General features: G+C 39.4%; 1 protein-coding gene across 4 annotated transcripts in view; it reads left to right on the top strand.

Moving 5' to 3' along the window:
* LOC131935501 (ras GTPase-activating protein nGAP) overlaps positions 1-20,128 on the top strand; it is a 217,575-nt gene that overhangs the window by 53,603 nt on the left and 143,844 nt on the right. Inside the window, exon 1 of one of the 4 annotated variants that reach the window (XM_059291904.1) lies at positions 14,969-15,152. The exons of the other annotated variants lie outside the window; for them this stretch is intronic. Within the exon in view, the coding sequence (XP_059147887.1) occupies positions 15,083-15,152 (70 nt within the window). The 5' untranslated portion in view covers positions 14,969-15,082. Of the gene's footprint in view, positions 1-14,968; positions 15,153-20,128 lie in introns of those variants that run through there. 4 annotated transcript variants of the gene reach the window in all.

Raw genomic sequence — 20,128 nt, 5'->3', positions numbered from 1 at the left:
CATTGATTAATTGTAAATTTTAAAAATTTTATGCTTAATTAAGACTTTTTCCCACACTATCTACGCATGTTCCTGGCATAGGCCTACTTGTAGTCTATTTTGTCAATAGTAATTTTCTCGCTAACTTTCCCTTATAAGGGGAAGACAACTTTTACCCTTTGACCTGAGATATGAAATAACATGGTCGTTCCCCTGTTACTAGCTCACACAAAGGAACGTTATTACAGTAATGTTAGATGGTTTAACTGGTCTAGTGACTGCTGCTTTACTATTTAAAATAAAAAAATAAATAAAATACTTAAAAAAAACTTTTTAAAAAACCACGTTTTTCTTGTGGACTAAAAAGTAGAAAATAAATTTTTCTTTTGTGCTTCCTCGAGCTGTGCAGGTTCTTGTGATGACTGACAAAAAACGTGGGTACGTTCACCATCAAATTTCCCGACCCATCTGCCCGACCCACGTTTTTTGTCAGTCATCACAAGAACCTGCACAGCTCGAGGAAGCACAAAAGAAAAATTTATTTTCTACTTTTTAGTCCACAAGAAAAACGTGGTTTTTTAAAAAGTTTTTTTTAAGTATTTTATTTTCTCCTTTTTAGTCCGTTGCTACACATGAAAAACGTGGTTTTTAAAAAAGTTGTTTATATAGTTTATTTTCTACTTTATCTAATGACTTGATTAAGTATGACTTGACTAAGTGTTTATAAATACACGGACTAAAAAAATCTTGAGCGACCAGGATTCGAACCTGGGTTGTCGCGGCCACAACGCGAAGTACTAACCACTATACGATCACGGCCAGCGCGCTCACATCGATTGGGGCCGAAGTAACTGTGTCTATAAGCCTCCAGTCTTGTCGGTATCTTTAGAAATCATGTCCTCAATTTTATGGTCCTTGGGGCGTAATTAAATTAAGCTAATTACGGTCTCTAATTGCTAGTTTTTATGATTGCATCTGAAATTGTTAGGCGAAAGTAGCCTGTATGCCAAATTTCAGATCTGTAGAGCAATCAGAAGTGGGCTAATTTTCGATGTCAATTTTAACAACAAACACACGCGAAGCTGAGTTAATAAAAACGTGTTAAAAAACACACAATGAATTACAAAACCTTCTGTTCTCGTGTTGATATCTTTACAAAGTCAGATCCAAGCTAAACAAGACCTTTCACCCACTCTTTGTATTCTAGTCGTTTGGTCAGTCTACATCTGATTTTGTTAATCAGGAGTTATATTCGCCCTTGTAACACTCCTTACGTCTGTTCTTGCTAGATGGGGCTCCGGATTAATGGATTAAAGTACTTTGCAAGTTAATCCAGGTCCTAATACTTGCCAAAATAGTTGGGTCCTGACCAGGGTTTGGTTTCTACTGCCTCAACTGTTGAACGCACGGTTTGTTTGTAATGTCGTCGTGTCACGTTTTAGAACTGACAATACATCAGGCAGATCAAGTAGAGTTGATGTGTTTTTTTATTTTAAATCTCAGTTTATTTTAGTAGTTGCACGTTTCATGTAGTTATAAGTAAGGCATACATAGTCCAGATGAGCTTTGATACGTCAGTAGTTAACATGTCGGAAAGTAGATGTATTACATCCAGATGTATTTTTAGTAGGTCAGTAAATCGGAAAGTATATGCATTACATCCAGAAGTATTTTTAGTGGGTCATATGTCGGAAAGTAGATGTATTTCATCCAGATGTCTTGCTACTAGGTCAGTAGGCCGTATGTCGGAAAGTATATGCACTACATCCAGAATTATTGTTAGTAGGTCAGTAGACCGGAAATGGAATAAATCCGCCAACTAATCCCTCCCTCCATCTACCCTGCTCTCGTCTGTTGTCACTAAGTCCACCACTTCATTACCACCTCATTACCCTCCCAATGTAATTAAGTCTGACCAGAAAACTCGAGGCGTCCATTCGATACCGTAATATAACACGATTAACCCGTAATCTTCTAATTGGATTGTCTTGATACTCTTTCTAACATGGTTAGGCACTGACCCTTTTTTACTCGTTTTAAATTCCTTCGCAACGAAATACAATTTAAAATTGCATTTTAAAATTTAATTTCCCTAGTGCGACTTTACCCAGTCGGCACTAAAGTCGGTTACGTTTTGGGTTAACCATCATGATTAAAAACAGGCAGCAAAGGGGGGGGGGTGTGTTGGGGGGGGGGGGGAGGTGAAGATTCAGAAAACTGGATCAATAAAGAGGAACATTCGTATTGATTATCTTATCTGAGGTCAGCGTGATCTGTAGGGTAGGGAATTGTTTGTGTTTTATGCTCACAGGGCGGGGGGAGGGAGGGGGGTTAGTGGTCTGGGGTGTTAGGGGCTGAGGTAAGGGTTGGTGTTAGGTGGTGGTATATGACGACGGGTGTGGGGGATTTAATTCTACTCCTTCTGATCACCGATTAGCGCTACCGTTCAAATTGTTTCCAAATTCATTCACTTCTTTAAGGCAATGATTCACCCCATTCCGTACCAACCATTTTACACACTGCACAAACTGTCAGTGCTGTCTCCGGATGCTGTCTGTCTGGATTAAATCTGAGGCTACTGTCTATGGATACTTGATATTTATTCTGTCTCTGGAGTCTTTCTGTCTATGGATACTGTCCATGGATACTCTCTATGCATACTGTCTATGGATACTGTCTATGGATACTGTCTATGGATACTGTCTATGGATACTGTCTATGGATACTGCCTATGGATACTGTCTATGGATACTGTCTATGGATACTGTCTATGGATACTGTCTATGTATACTGTCTATGTATACTGTCTATGTATACTTTCTATGAATACTGTCTATGGATACTGGCTATGGATACTGTCTATGGATACTGTCTATGGATACTGTCTATGGATACTGTCTATGGATACTGTCTATGGATACTGTCTATGAATACTGTCTATGGATACTGTCTGTGGATACTGTCTATGGATACTGTCTATGGATACTCTCTATGGATACTGTCTATGGATACTGCCTATGGATACTGTCTATGGATACTGTCTATGGATACTATCTATGGATACTGTCTATGGATACTGTCTGTGGATACTGTCTATGGATACTGTCTGTGGATACTGTCTATGGATACTGTCTGTGGATACTGTCTATGGATACTGTCTGTGGATACTGTCTATGGATACTGTCTGTGGATACTGTCTATGGATACTGTCTGTGGATACTGTCTGTGGATACTGTCTGTGGATACTGTCTGTGGATACTGTCTGTGGATACTGTCTATGGATACTGTCTATGGACAGATGCCAGATATCACACCACTAACCCCTGACCTCGACATCCTGTGTAACACCACTAGCACATCAACCAGCATCATTCTTTAACCTTTAACCTTAGACCCAGTACAGCGTGTATTAACCTGATCTATTATTAATCTCAGTTCATTTTTTTTGTTCCAGACGTGTTTCATTAAAAAAAAAACAAAAAAAACGCCTACTTGACATTTTTCTTGTTATTTTACTGTCAGTAGCAAATGTCAAAACGATGCGTTGGGAGGGGTGTCAATATTGATACATTTTTTTTTCGCCGTCTGAAGAAAATTTGTCAACATGAATTAAACAATTTGGGGGGGGGGGGGGGTTGAACCTTATACAGCCGGGGTCAAAACACCCCTGCAGGTGAAGTAGAGTTCTTGTTCTGTGACCTCGTTATGTCAAGGGATTTTGTGTCCAGTCTTTTCCCCCTGTCACCATAATTTCCCTCCGACTTGGATCAGGTACCCATTATAGCTGGGAGAACTCGATCTTCAGTCAGGGAACTGAGCTCAAGTACCCCGGGTTTAGCTATCGCTCTAGCAACTGGCCACTCCGTCCCATCTCTAGTAGGGTTTTTAATAGCTTGTAAAAGGGGAGGTAATCACATTTTTATTTTCTCACTATGCACGCTACATGTTTTCTAGTTGTCTGCCGCTCACAAACTTGGAAGAGGGAGATGGCTGATGCTTGATGGGGGGGGGGGGGGGGGAATACAAATAATGCACCCCCAGCACACACAGCACCAAACTACCCTCACCACCCACACCACCCCATTCCTCCCCTTTGATTGACCGTGCTGTAGACTCCATTAACCCACGTCACAATTGTACGCCTGATGCCAACGAAATCAAACAAGCAGACACTAACGGAAATGAAGAAATTCAAACCAACAGATGCGTCATATTGATTGCTATTAACTCCCCCCCCCCCCCCCCCCAATTCCACCCCCACCCACAAGTACTGTCCCATCTAAATTCTAAACTACTCCACCAGCCCGCCCACCCCATCTCGCTGAGACCGAAAATCAAATGAGTACCACGTGGTCAGTCCACCAACCGAAATACGACGAGAGTTGCGGGACCTGCCCGTTAGCTCGCGAGTCACCAAGGTTAAGGACTTGATTATCCCCCCTGTACCAAGCAATTGAGAAACATGTGGACGCTGGGTTCATTAGACGGAGGGGGGGGGGGGGAATAGAGGGGGACGGGTGACTCGGCAACCACCAGACGGTGGACAGGATGTCTTCCTATAGGATAATAACCCGTTGTCTGACAACAATCTTGGGCTACAAAAGTGCCAGATTGTAAATTCTATTGTTCTTGTACATTCTAATTTTCTAAAAAGAACATACGCCTTGGAGTCAATAGTGTTAGTCAGGGATTATTGGTCAGATTACTAAGCCGTCATGGCTAAATTGTTATTATATCCAAGTTAGAACCCCGGCTAACCAAACTATCTACATAACCCACCTGACCCACCTACCCAACCCGACCATTCTGACAACTGCCTGACCCATCTGACCTGTGCTCTGCCTGACCCCACTAACCCCCCAAACCCCCATAGAACAAAACGATCAGACCTGAGTGACGACCCCCACTTACCACTAACCCCCAACACCCCCCCCCCTCCCCAAACCCCCACAGAACAAGACGATCAGGCCTGAGTGATAACCCCTCTGATTCTACTGACCCCACTAACCCACACAACCCTAACCCTAACCCCTGCCCAACAAGAGAACAACAATGAAGCCTGAGCGTCGATCCCTCTGACCCAACTAACCCCCAAACTCCCACAGAACAAAACAATCATGCCTAAATGACGACCCCTCTGACCCCACCAACCCCCCAAACCCCCACAGAACCAGGCCTGACTGAGCCCCCCCCCCCTGATATCAGCAAGTCAGTGCTAGCTGGGACACGCTGGGGCATTGTGTTGAAGATAAGACATCAGTACATCAGCTTGGGTTACATCCCTTGGCTGCCTCACTCGTGTGGATTTAGTTTCATGCCTGGCCAACTGGACGTCTATACGTACACTGGACTCATATATACATACATACAATATGTTCACATACAAACATATTATCAGTTTCGCACATATACATATGACCCCGTTTTACATACAAAACATACATCAGTTGCGGAGTACATACTTCATGATATGAAATATAAACCTCTTGCCCGCTGTGATAGTTCATGCGACCCCCCCCCCCCCCACCTGTACATTGTCAACCCCCCTACCCACACACACACACACACACTTGTTTCACCCCTCCCCCCCCCCACCTGACCTGTTCCCCACCTGTCGCTCACACCCATGTCCACCCGTGATTTGTGCTGACCGTAAACCGCTCACGTTCATTGATTGAAACTGTCATCTCTCTGTATGGATTTTAACGTAGATGTCACGCACTAAATCTTATGTTATATCAGACTCAACGACTGAGGTATACGATTTAAGGGGTTAAACTAAGGGGGACAATTTAAGGGACACAACCCAAGATACAATAGTTTTGAAAAAAAAAAGTCAACGAATAAAGCTTCCCAACCAAGAATAATAGGGCGACTAAAAAGACCTCAAGAACGATACACAAGTACATTTTAGTGTTGTTGTGTGTATGATGTTGCTCCCTGTTTCAAATACTTTAAATACCAGATGTTCACTCTGGACTCGATTGCAGGCACCTCATAGTGCTGTTTTTCCTGCTGCTGTTATTCTGGTGTTATTGTTCTTGTGCATTTGTTTTTACTCGTTTTTTCTTGGCCAGCAAATAGCGACAATGCTTGGGGCAGAAGGGAGTTGACCGCTGATAATTAAATTCCGTTTTATTTTTTGTTAAAAAAAATGAAATACTTTTGTTTGTTTGTTTATTGTTTCCTTAAGATGAATTTACACTCAATGTAGTACTCAACTGTAGCAGTGACGTTAACACTGATTTTAAAATTACATTGGTGTTGACAGCTTGCCTGTAACAGAGGAGCGAGTATATTCTTGTTCAGGTCACTGTGTGTGGGATGGAAAAAACCTGGTGACCGGTCAGTTTTATGGTTATGGGTTTCTGACCTGACCGGAACTTGACCGGAACCGGCACTTGAGTGGTTCCAGAGAGTTTCCATTGTGCTGTCTGTCAGGGATCTGTTGGATCTCGTGCAGACTCGTGATGCCGGGGTGAGGGGGAATAGTCCCGGGGGTGGGGGATAATTGGGACAATCGAGGGTCACAGGTGGTGAGTGGGTTTAGATTTAGGGGGTGGTAGTTTGTGGAGATGCCTGCATACAACTGTGATAGTGGGGGTTATAGTGATGGTAGGGATGGTGATGTTAGTGGGTGTGGTGATGGTAGGCGATGTGGTGATGTAGGGGGTGTGGTGATGTAGGGGGTGTGGTGTTGTTGGCGGTGTGTTGATGTTGGGGGTGTGTTAATAGTAGGAGATGTGGTGATGGTAGGGGGTGTGGTGATGGTAGGGGGTGTGGTGATGGTAGGGGGTGTGGTGATGGTAGGGGGTGTGGTGATGGTAGGGGGTGTGGTGATGGTATAGGGTGTGGTGATGTTAGGGGTGTGGTGTTGTTGGAGGTGTGGTGATGTTGGTGGTGTGTTAATAGTAGGGGATGTGGTGATGGTAGGGGATGTGGTGATGGTAGGGGGTGTGGTGATGGTTGTGGATGTGGTGATGATAGGGGGTGTGGTGATGGTTGGGGATGATGTGATGGTAGGGGATGTGGTGATTGCAGCAACAGAAAAACAACTTTTGTAAACACCTGCTATGCCATCTAACCAATTGTCCCTCCCATGCTTGCCCCGTCCCCATTCTCCACCCTGTCCTTCCCTACACTGCCCGACCCCCTCTGTCCTCCCGACATTGTATCCCCCACATTGTCCCCCACACACTGCCCCCACCCACACTGTCCCCTACACACTTCCCCACTGTCCTACACCACAAAATGTCCCCCACACACTGCCCCCACCCACATTGTCCCCCACACACTGCCCCCACCCACACTGTCCCCTACACACTTCCCCACTGTCCTACACCACAAAATGTCCCCCACACACTATCCCCCTCCCCACCTCTATACACACCCCGTCCATCCCATTTAATTATGACTTTGATGTGGTGTCCTAGCCCCAATTCTAATTAGCAAATGACCACTGCGCATGCGTCAAGTGATAACGCTCTGAAGCGTAGACCGCAGTTACTGTTGTCTTCATGTTCTACTCGCCCCTATAGTTATACAGCTAGGCATACCATTGACATCTATTGATTGAATTGTCCAACACAAATATCTCTTCTCAAGTTGTTATTTACATATTGTTCACAAAGTGATGTTATATGGATAGTGTTTGTTCGTTGGATTTAAAACTTTGATGTTTTTACTTTAATTACATTTTGACTGGTAACAAATTACTAATTCGTTTTTTTGTGTGATTTGTTTTCTGGATTTGTGTTATTGAATGTTTTAGAGGCAGGCGTTGGTTGTGTTGCAGCGACTGTAGGCTGTATGTGTATGTGTTGTGACACAGTGCAGTGGTTTGTGTGGGCGTTTGTATGTGTGTCTGAATCCCCGTGAGTGCATGTTTGTATGAATAAGTTCATGTATTCGTCTGTTTGTATGTATTGCTGAGTGTTTGTGTATACATGTGTAATTGCGTGTGTGTACTGTGTGTGTGTATTTGAGCGTGTGTGAGCGTGTGTGTGTTTTTGCGTAATAGTGTGTATGAGCATGTGTATGTATGTGAGCTTGTGTTTAAATGTCCGAGCGCGTGTGTGTTTATATGTGTGTGTGTGTGGATGTGAGCCTGTCTGTGTTTATGTGTGTGAGCGTGTGTGTATTTAAGCATGTGTTTGAATGTGCAAATGTGAGAGTGCGTGTGTATTGTTTGTGTGTTAGCGTGTGTATGTGTATGAGTGTGTATAAGTGTGTTTGAGCACGTGTATGTGAGCCTGACTAGCCTACATTAGAACAACTAAACCTACCCCAAACTCGGCCCTACATACCAGCCTACATACGCTACACCGCCATGTTTGTTTGTCCATGTAACCAAATATGTCATATCACGTGACGTCACCGGTATTGATAAGTTAATCACATTAGTCATTTGTTTTCTAATCACTTGCCTACACTCACATTCACTGTAACAGTAGCCAATACATTTCCAACTTGATGAGATATTGTGGTTTATATATCACTGTGGTCTCTAGAATAAGTCATCAGATACAAATCATATGCTCAACTACTGTAATGAAAACAATGCAATTATAATATATACCAAATCGTATTAACAGCGTGTTTTGCTGATAGCAAAAAATATAAAAATTGAATAGATACTTAGGTATACCAAGTAAAAATGGTCCCGTCAAATGAGATGCACTGTGTATCGGTCAGTTAACAGTATCTACCTACACATAATTATAGCTGATTTATCAAACGCTGTGTGTATTTATATAAACTGTAAGTGGGCCTGAGGTTGTACAATACACACCGTTTTGCTACTTTCGGTCTACCTCATGTTATGTGATACATCGTTATGTCATGTTTTCTTGGTGGTAGCGTGTACACGGTAACTCGTACACTCTAGCTGTTAGGTTCTTCTGTGTACATGGTACACATTATGCTATAATGTGTACATCTCCTTCCCACCCCTCCTTGTGTTATACGATACTGCAAGTTATATTTAGCTGTTTTGTGTGGTGTCATTTTTTCAACGGTCACACATATTGTTAACATAGATTCTTCTCATAAAGGACGCTAAGAGTGTTGTTTAAATAAACTGGTGCAGTTGTGCTGATGTAGTAAGTCACTGGTGTGACGCCACACGTTCTGTTGTGTGGGAGAATTGTGTATGACGCTATATACTAGCTGGAAGAATTGTGTATGACGCTATATACTAGCTGGAAGAATTGTGTATGACGCTAGATACTTGCTGGAAAAATTGTGTTTGACGCTAAATACTAGCTGGAAGAATTGTGTATGACGCTAGATACTTGCTGGAAAAATTGTGTTTGACGCTAAATACTAGCTGGAAGAATTGTGTATGACGCTAGATACTTGCTGGAAAAATTGTGTATGACGCTAGATACTTGCTGGAAGAATTGTGTATGCTACTAGAAACTTGCTGGAAGAATTGTGTATGACGCTAGATACTTGCTGGAAGAATTGTGTATGACGCTAGATACTTGCTGGAAGAATTGTGTATGACACTAGATACTTGCTGGAAGAATTGTGTATGACGCTAGATACTTGCTGGAAGAATTGTGTATGACGCTAGAAACTTGCTGGAAGAATTGTGTATGACTCTAGATACTAGCTGGAAGTATTGTGTATGACGCTAGATACTTGCTGGAAGAATTGTGTATGACGCTAGATACTAGCTGGAAGTATTGTGTATGACGCTAGATACTTGCTGGAAGAATTCTGTATGACACTACTTGATGGAAGAATTGTGTATGACGCTAGATACTTGCTGGAAGAATTGTGTATGACACTACTTGCTGGAAGAATTGTGTATGACGCTAGAAACTTGCTGGAAGAATTGTGTATGACGCTAGAAACTTGCTGGAAGAATTGTGTATGCTACTAGAAACTTGCTGGAAAAATACAGCGACAGTTGGCACAGGTTTATCAACAGAATTCGTGGGATATCGTTTTTAGTTTCTCCTGTTGTGTAAGGGAACTAATTAGGTGACTAACCTTATGATGGGAGATAACTCAGTGGAACTCTATCTATTGTGTTCGTAGTGTGAGGATATTTAATCAAACATGTCTGCATTGAGGAGACTAAGGAGCAGGTCTATACAGTACAACAGTGAGTATTTGACACTTGTTGATGTCGTTTGGTTGTGTTTGGCTGTCTGTAGGTCTGTCTGTGTGTTTGTGCCAAATTTTGTTACTAACATTTGACGTACTTTTAATGTAGCAATTATGCTTAGCAGATACATGTGTTTTAATGACAAAACAAGAATCTTATGTAATTAAAAAAAAACTAGGTAAATTAGTTATTACAAAATTAAATAAAAACTACATAAAAGTAAAAAAAAAAAAGTAAAGTTCCCTTTTCGAACCTGACGGTCCATGGGGCAAGTGAAGTAGAGTTCACCTGATTGCTATATTCCATAGCAAAACTAGAGAAGACAAGATTAAGAAGTAGCGTTACACGCAGATGTCAACAAACTCTAGAGCCGATCATGGAGTCTATTCAAGCAGATCTATGTAAAATTTTGATGTCGAATTCTTCTCACTGTTTTTAAAATCTAACTACTGGGAGTAGTAACTAAAACATATATATATATATATATATATATATATATATATATATATATATATATATATATATATATATATATATATATATATATATATATATATATATATATATATATATATATATATATATATATATATATATAAAGATAAGAAAATAAACTAAATAACTTCAAATGAGTAGTAGTTATATAAGCGTTTGTTCCTCCTAAAATATTTCTAAAAAATTTTGCGACAAACGCTTTTATTTGTATGATTATACCTGAATATAATGTATATTGATTTTCGTACTTTTTGCGCATTAAAAAGCGTTTAATATAAAGTTTGTATACCCTTTCTAACTTCTATTCAAGAGGTTTCGGAATTTTGATGATACGCCGTTCAAGGGAAAGCACTCCGTGACATTTAGGATAGCACATCACAGAGCTTTATTTCCCTTAGAACTCTTTGCCATTTGCTGAAGACGCGGGCGGTATACTTTGGTAGCGAATTGCTAAACATGAGTTGTCTCCCTAAACTTGAGTTATCTCCTCGGCAAAAATAATCAAACTTTCGGCAATATTTCGACTGACTTCACTTGATTTGATTTAGAACACCCTTCTGTTGCTGGTAAACCAGCTGTCTATGTGACAATATATAACGTCCACAGTCAATATAATTGTGTTGACTGCTGACGCGCTGGAAGTTGTGTAACCTGTGTTATATCTTTACTTAAACTTTGAGCTACACATCACACGGTACAACTTTCACGACACGGTGTAAATTCTTATCACGTCAATATTCGTTTCACTTAGGGCTAAGATTCACAGAAAGCTTTCAACCTAGTATTACATGAGATAACTACTGGTCCACATTTTCATAAACCCCTCACACGCTACACATCACGAAACACGCCCCCCTCTCTGCTGTATACAACTACATACAATTACAACCCCCCCCCCCTCTGCTGTATACAACTACATACACCCCCCCCCCCTCTGCTGTACACCGCTATAAAGACCCCCACACTCACACACAAATTCCTCTGAAGAGCACAGTTTCTTGCACCACCTCCCTCCCTACATTCAGCTAATCCTTACCCACCTTCAACAATGCAATTCCTTCTCTCCCCCCTCCCCCCACCGTGAGATTGTAAATAGCCACTGCAACAGCGTGTAGCTATAAATAGATCTACCGTCATACTGTGAGGAAATACGCAGGTCACACACTGATGGGACAGGTGGTTGTGTGGAGAGAAACGTCACCTGTGGCACTACCACACCCGTGATGGCGTGGTTTGACTTGGGACATACCACATCAGTCGGGGTTGGGTTTGACCAGGGACGTACCATAAGGAACTATACTAAACGAAAGTCGTATATGTGACAGACTGTCTAATTTGTTCTTGGCTCGTATGTGTGACTGGTTGGTTGGGAAGAGGCGGGAGAATCGTGTGTCACTAACTGAGACGGGCTGAGATGGGGGGGGGGGGGGGTCCTTATTTGTGACTAGCTGAGACGGGCTGAGAGGTGTGTGGGTGGGGGGGGGGGGTGCCTTATATGTGACCACCATAGACGGGCAGACTGGAGTACTCACACTCCCTCGCGCGCTGCTGCTCTACAGCTGTGCTACTGTGACGTCACATGTAAATACCGATGACTGTCGTGGAAAACCCGTGAGTCATTGAATGGCGTGATCGATCTATCAGATCGATAACACCTTGACTCCTCCCCCCTCCCATCACTATTAGCGGTGTATTGTATACTGCAATATATTTAAAACAAAAAAAATATAAACTATATAAAACAGTGACAGTGTTACATATTGAGTTTAAATTGGATTTTCTGCGAGTATAATGTTTGCTTTGATCAGTTTGTGAAGTTGACAATGTAACCATAGTCAAAATCTCATGATTTGATCAGCTATATGTATATGTCTTGTGACCCTGTATGCGTGCATTGCCTGCTGTCTACTAAACGTAAGCTTCTTAACTATTCAGACCCCCTAACCTACCTATTTACTATAAGCCCCTCCCGTCGGGGAAAAAACATCTACACACCGTTCACAAGAGAAACTAGCAACTACAAAACCACCAGAGGAAAAAAAAATACTACAATCAAAACCACACGATGAAACATCAAACCCACCAAATAACAAAACAACAACAAAACCACACGATGAAACATCAAACCCACCAAATAACAAAACAACAACAAAACCGCACGATGAAACATCAAACCCACCAAATAACAAAACAACAACAAAACCACAGGATGAAACATCAAACCCACCACATAACAAAACAACAACAAAACCACACGATGAAACATCAAACCCACCACATAACAAAACAACAACAAAACCACACGATGAAACATCAAACCCACCAAATAACAAAACAACGACAAAACCACAGGATGAAACATCAAACCCACCAAATAACAAAACAAGAACAAAACCACAGGATGAAACACCAAACCCACCAAATAACATAACAACAACAAAACCACACGATAAAACATCAAACCCACCAAATAACAAAACAACAAAAAAACCACACGATAAAACATCAAACCCACCAAATAACAAAACAACGACAAAACCACACGATAAAACATCAAACCCACCAAATAACAAAACAACAACAAAACCACACGATGAAACATCAAACCCACCAAATAACAAAACAACGACAAAACCACACGATAAAACATCAAACCCACCAAATAACAAAACAACAACAAAACCACACGATGAAACATCAAACCCACCAAATAACAAAACAACAACAAACCACACGATGAAACATCAAACCCACCAAATAACAAAACAACGACAGAAAAAAAAAACGGGATGGGCAAAGGGAGCTAATAATTGATGCGTTGACCGGCGACCAAATGTCAACATGCCCTAAGGAAATCCTCTACTCTCTAACGACCCATGGGATCTTATCTAGACCAAAACATCCGGTCACTTCAGCTGAACATGGCCAGTTCATAAACACACGGTATAAAACACAAACAAAAACCGTATTTTGATTGGTTTACACAGATCTAGTAAACTCACAGAAAGAATCGATCTATAAACAGCGCTGACATGACCTAGTTTGACGCCGTCTGCCCTAAGGAAAACCCCGAGTCGTACAATAAGACTGGGGACATGACCAGAGTGTGATTCATGGCTTGCATGGTGACACACTCCTTTCTTTTTAATCCATGCACCCCCCCCCCCCCTCATTTCTATTTTCCCCAACTCCGTTATCTAGTTCCTGCATTTAGTTGTCATCTGACTAGTCCACAACACACACGGAGGAACGCGTCACTAGCCGTTGTTTTAAATTCTTAAGTGTCGGATCTTTTATTTCTTATTGGATATTTGAGGGCTGTTCGATTGGTTTTTGATGTGTAGGTTATGTGTAGTGATTTCAGTGTTTAGTAACACGGTATGTTCACTAATACATAGACACAAACATCTACGTTTATATACACATGTAATCACCAATATATATATATATATATATATATATATATATATATATATATATATATATATATATATATATATATATATATATATATATATATATATATATATATATATGTATATATGTATATATGTATATATGTATATATGTATATAAACATCTATAATTAATTATATAGACCTATATATTATACATAATATATAAAAATTTAACATAAATATACATATACATAATATACTTATATAATATACAAATATAAACATTTAACCTATATACACATATATATATACATATAATATTTATATATGATATACATATTATCTCTCTCTCTCTCTCTCTCTCTATATATATATATATATATATATATATATATATATATATATATATATATATATATATATATATATATATATATACATTCACTTACTCATACTTATACCTCTACTTATATACACACTTACACGAATCTGTATACAAACACCTAGGCCTACTTAAGTAGAATGTAGACACACAACATACTGTGTCGATAATATAAGTGGAAAAAAAGCGCATAGCTAATGTATTGAAATGTTGTCATGTGTACTATATTGATCTTCAACATTCCGATTTGACTACTTCTACCTTCACAAAAGCTAGTGTAGTGCAGATATATTCGCAAATTGCTTCATAAAGGCGAATTTTTCGCTCAATTCGCCGTGTGGGTAGGTCATATATACATATATTTGTAAATATAGATATTATACTTTATTATTAGAGAGCAAACTCTTTTGATAAAGATACAAAGCTTATGTTGTACACATCCCAATAATAACATCATCTACCAACTTGTGTGTTGGAAGTGACGTCACATGTCACATATGACAGACACATTTGGATTACTGTGATTTCCTCACCACATACATGGATGATATTCCTCTAAGTGTTTGTTAAATACAACGGCTAAACATAATGATCACCTGAGCTATCCACTGGATACTGTTGCACCGATAAGCGGATACCCACCTGGATATATTCCATGTTTGTGGAGATGTTGTGTTAGGCGGCTGGTGAGCAGACAGGCTGGGGGTGAGCATGTCGTGTGCGTCATGCATGGGTGGCCGCAGCAGCATGTTTCTGCTGGGCCGCTGGAAGACCAAGTCTAGTAAGTGACAAGTCTTATGTCTTTACCTAGATCCAATAGTTGACAAGTCTTATATCTATACCTAGATCCAATAGTTGACAAGTCTTATATCTATACCCACACAACCAATGACTGACAAGTCTTATATCTATACCCACACAACCACTGACAAGTCTTATATCTATACCCACACAACCAATGACAAGTCTTATATCTATACCCACACAACCAATGACAAGTCTTATATCTATACCCACACAACCAATGACAAGTCTTATATCTATACCCACACAACCAATGACAAGTCTTATATCTATACCCACACAACCAATGACAAGTCTTATATCTATACCGACACAACCAATGACAAGTCTTATATCTATACCCACACAACCAATGACAAGTCTTATATCTATACCCACACAACCAATGACAAGTCTTATATCTATACCCACACAACCAATGACAAGTCTTATATCTATACCCACACAACCAATGACAAGTCTTATATCTATACCCACACAACCAATGACAAGTCTTATATCTATACCCACACAACCAATGACAAGTCTTATATCTATACCCACACAACCAATGACAAGTCTTATATCTATACCCACACAACCAATGACAAGTCTTATATCTATACCCACACAACCAATGACAAGTCTTATATCTATACCCACACAACCAATGACAAGTCTTATATCTATACCCACACAACCAATGACAAGTCTTATATCTATACCCACACAACCAATGACAAGTCTTATATCTATACCCACACAACCAATGATAAGTCTTATATCTTTCCCTACATCAAACCACTGACAAGTTATATATCTACCCCTACATCCTATAGCTGACATATTTTATATCTACTCCTTATATATATATATATATATATATATATATATATATATATATATATATATATATCCACAATACCAATAGTTGACAAGGCTGTATCTCTGTCCCTGCATCCAATCACTGACAAGTCAGTATCTGTCATACAATCACTGACAAGTCAGTATCTGTTATACAATCACTGACAAGTCAGTATCTGTCATACAATCACTGGCAAGTCTGTATATGTCATACAATCACTGACAAGTCTGTATCTGTCATACAATCACTGACAAATCTGTAGCAGGTGCTCATCGTGTAAATAACTTACACAATTTCCCCCCGTCGTTAATCTTCCCTTTATCCCACATCTTACCGGTAATCCCAACCCGCAATACCCATCCTTGTTTCCCTTCTAGTAAAAATATACAGCCCTTATCCATCCATCCTCACCAGTTATCCTTCCCCATCTTAATCCTCCACTCTACTTAATCCCCATCCTCTATTCCCCATCTTATTCCTCCACTCTACTTAATCCCCCTCCTCTATTCCCCATCTTAATCCTCCACTCTACTTAATCCCCATCCTCTATTTCCCATCCTACTACATTTTCCTGAATTCCCCAACACACTCATCGGTATTCCCCATCCCTATTCAGCACTAAACTCACACTCCCCCCCCCCCCTCCCCATTGCTGATCCATCCAAGACCCCAGGCTAACATCCCCGTGTGTATGTGGTGTACTGGTGTACTGTATGTGGTTTATTTTGTATGTCCAAGTCTATGTTACACTTCCTGTCACATATCTGTATTTCCTTCCTCCAGGTCGACTATCTGTTGACATGCATATAAGCAATGGCAAAAAAAAACAACATACTACATAACAAAACAGAAACAAACATGTTGTTAAAATGTGCTGGCACCCATTTGTGTGTTTTTATTCCCATAGATAAAATAAGCTTTTAATTATAGTACTCGGTCGTTTTAGTTTGACGAAAGATCTATTTTGATAATCCATAATTCGTATCTGATTGAACATTGCTTATGAAGCAAAAAAATTATGTGTAATAATTTGGCATATGTTAGACATTGATTGTAAGAGATGTGTAATAATTTGGCATATGTTAGACATTGATTGTAAGAGATGTGTATCATTTAGCATATATATCATACATTGATTGTGATTGACCAATGGCTAGTGTCTGTTTATATGGGTCAATTGAAATTTAAAAAAAAAAAAAAAAAAAAAAAAAACTACAAAAACCATTTGACTTTCGGGGGCTTATAAAACATAAATATTCCCATCGTAAATATCGCGATAGTAAAGTTACGCTCATAACTTTCTTTGAGTTACGCTGCTAACTTTGAGTTACGCTACTAACTTTGAATTACGCTACTAACTTTGAGTTACGCTACTAACTTTGAGTTACGCTACTAACTTTGAGTTACGCTACTAACTTTGAGTTACGCTACTAACTTTGAGTTACGCTACTAACTTTGAGTTACGCTACTAACTTTGAGTTACGCTACTAACTTTGAGTTACGCTACTAACTTTTTGAATTACGCTACTAACTTTGAGTTACGCTACTAACTTTGAGTTACGCTACTAACTTTATTTGAGCTATTCTAATAACTTTGAGTTACGCAACTAGAGTTACGCTGCTAACTGTATAATGACATTCCTTTGTGCGACTTCCCTGAGCAATTCCTCAGCTCGACTTTCCGCCCTGGATTATCGTCACCGTATCCGTTCCCACACCGGCTAGTGTCGGATATCTTTTCATGTCAATCTTCCGTCGCTTTCTACCGGGGATATTTTTTTTGTAATCACTCATGCGTGACGGTTTTTACGGGCCGTGGCGCTGTCAACACACTTGTGTCGAGCTGACCTTGATCTACGTGCGTCGTGTGTAGTCGGATGTGGGTCACTGTGCAGTGGCGGAACTAGAAAAAAAGGGCCACCCCGCAAAAAAAAATTCTGGGCCCCCCCCTATATATATATATATATATATATATATATATATATATATATATATATATATATATATATATATATATATATATATATATATATGCATACATATATACATGTATATACAAACACGGAATACAAACATTGGATACTCATTGCTGGCCTGATTGGGTTTTGAAAGCAAAAAAAAAAAAAAAATTTTAGATTTTTTTTTTTAAATAATTTTATTTTCCATAAAACTAAATACAACATATTTATAGTGATATGTTAACATGAATTTGAATGAATAAGTACATATGTTATTAATATACAGGAAGAAGGTGGAAATACAACATTTTTACAGTACACTGATTTGCGTTTTTTTTTTGTGTGTTATATGCAAGAAGCGCAAATAAAGGAGATACAATTTATTTACGGTGAATTCTTTAACTTTTCTTTTACTAAATAAATAAATGAATCATATGTATGGGAAGAAGAAGAAGAAAAAAAAAAACCAAACAGAGCTCAACTAGTTTATTTAAAGTTTGCTGTAAACTGCTTGCCCGATCGTATGAAGACGGTCATTAGAATATAAAACATGAAAGCGTTGTATGCGTAATGGTTTCTCGTGTTATGTTTATTTTAAAGTTTTTTTGTATTTATATTATTTGTTTTAAATATATTTCCTTTTTATGCTATGTCGTTCTTTAGTATATGTTTTTAGATAAAATAATAATTAAGAAAAGTAATTGCTTTTTTAAATTAATTTGTTTAGAACAAATATATTAAAAGAATTTTATGAGCATCCATATTTAACTATTTAAAAAAGGGAAATAAGTCTTGGAAGTGTTTTGAACGTTTGCCTCTCTTTCATATCTACTGCATAACATCACTACAAAAGTAGATCTGTTTGTTATTCACAAAAGCTTTTACTGTCAATTCAAAAATGCAAGAAAATAGTTTTTTTTTTAACCATAAAAAATTAATTATGGTCGGCTATGGGCCCCTAAATGGCGTGGGGCCCCCCGCATTGAGGGGTCTGGCGGCACTGTAGTTCCGCCCCTGTCACTGTGTCATAACAATGTTACGTTTTTTTTAAAGTAAATGTGTTTTGCTTGTAGTTTGGACATTGTTTGGTGTCTACTTAATTTTGGGGTCTTTTTGAGGATGGGGGTCTACTTAAGGATGTGGGTCTACTTAAAGATGGGGGTCTACTTAAGGATGGGGGTCTACTTAAGATTGGGGCTGTTTGAGGATGGAGTATGGAGTCTACCTGGGGCCTATTTGTGGTTGATTTTGTATTTTATTCGAAAATGAAAATGACAATGTAGTAAGAAATAGCTAAATATACGAAAACGTTGTGCTGTTATCTTTCAAAATATAAATACACTGTCATAGCTAAGATATCTTTGTTTATCTTAACTTTGACATGTATTGTGCAGTTGATCCTACACTCATTGTGACGGGTATATCACCGTGTTATCGTGATGTTTGTTTAACCAGACGGATATGAGAACTGTATTGACACGGTGTGTTTGATTAGTTGCAATAGCACGTGTGCTTGTTCTTGAGACGGATGGAATTATATAAATGCAACATTATTTGTTGTGTCGAGTGATGGTATATACAGTTGGTTGTCGAATCAATGTATATGTATTTGTTATATCATAACTTTGCTGTATTGTAAGATGCGCTGTTCTGTGAAATATCTTGAACTATGAAATTGGTTGTACTGCAAAGTGTGTTGTGCCTTTATGTCTGTTGCGGTCATTGAACTTAAGTTTTTAAAATTGTCACCTCGCTGACATGATGACAAGTCTGTTGACACGTTGATCGACCATTGGTCCAGTGGTCTGACGGCTAAGATCGATTGGTCAATTTTAGTGACGTCATTGAGTCCGATACTTGACCAATGACGTTGTGCAGACGGTCGTTAAGTGACTGGTGGAACAGTCTACACACTTAACTACACACTAACATACACACTGAACTACACACTGAACTACACACTAACATACACTCACAACTACACATCATATAATTCACACCAGACTACACACTAACCTACACACCACGTTACCAACTAGACAACACCTACAAACAACAAATACAAAATTGACACCATCTGTTCTCTACACTATAAGCCCAACTTGACCACAGTTCCAGTACACATCTCTAGAACTCAGACCTGGAAATTAC

Source organism: Physella acuta, unplaced genomic scaffold (assembly GCF_028476545.2).
Source record: "Physella acuta isolate Inbredline_101_S28 unplaced genomic scaffold, ASM2847654v3 ptg000146l, whole genome shotgun sequence".
Lineage (NCBI taxonomy): Eukaryota > Metazoa > Mollusca > Gastropoda > Physidae > Physella > Physella acuta.
The sequence above is the reverse complement of the archived record's forward strand: the minus strand, read 5'-3'. Positions and strand labels throughout refer to the sequence as shown.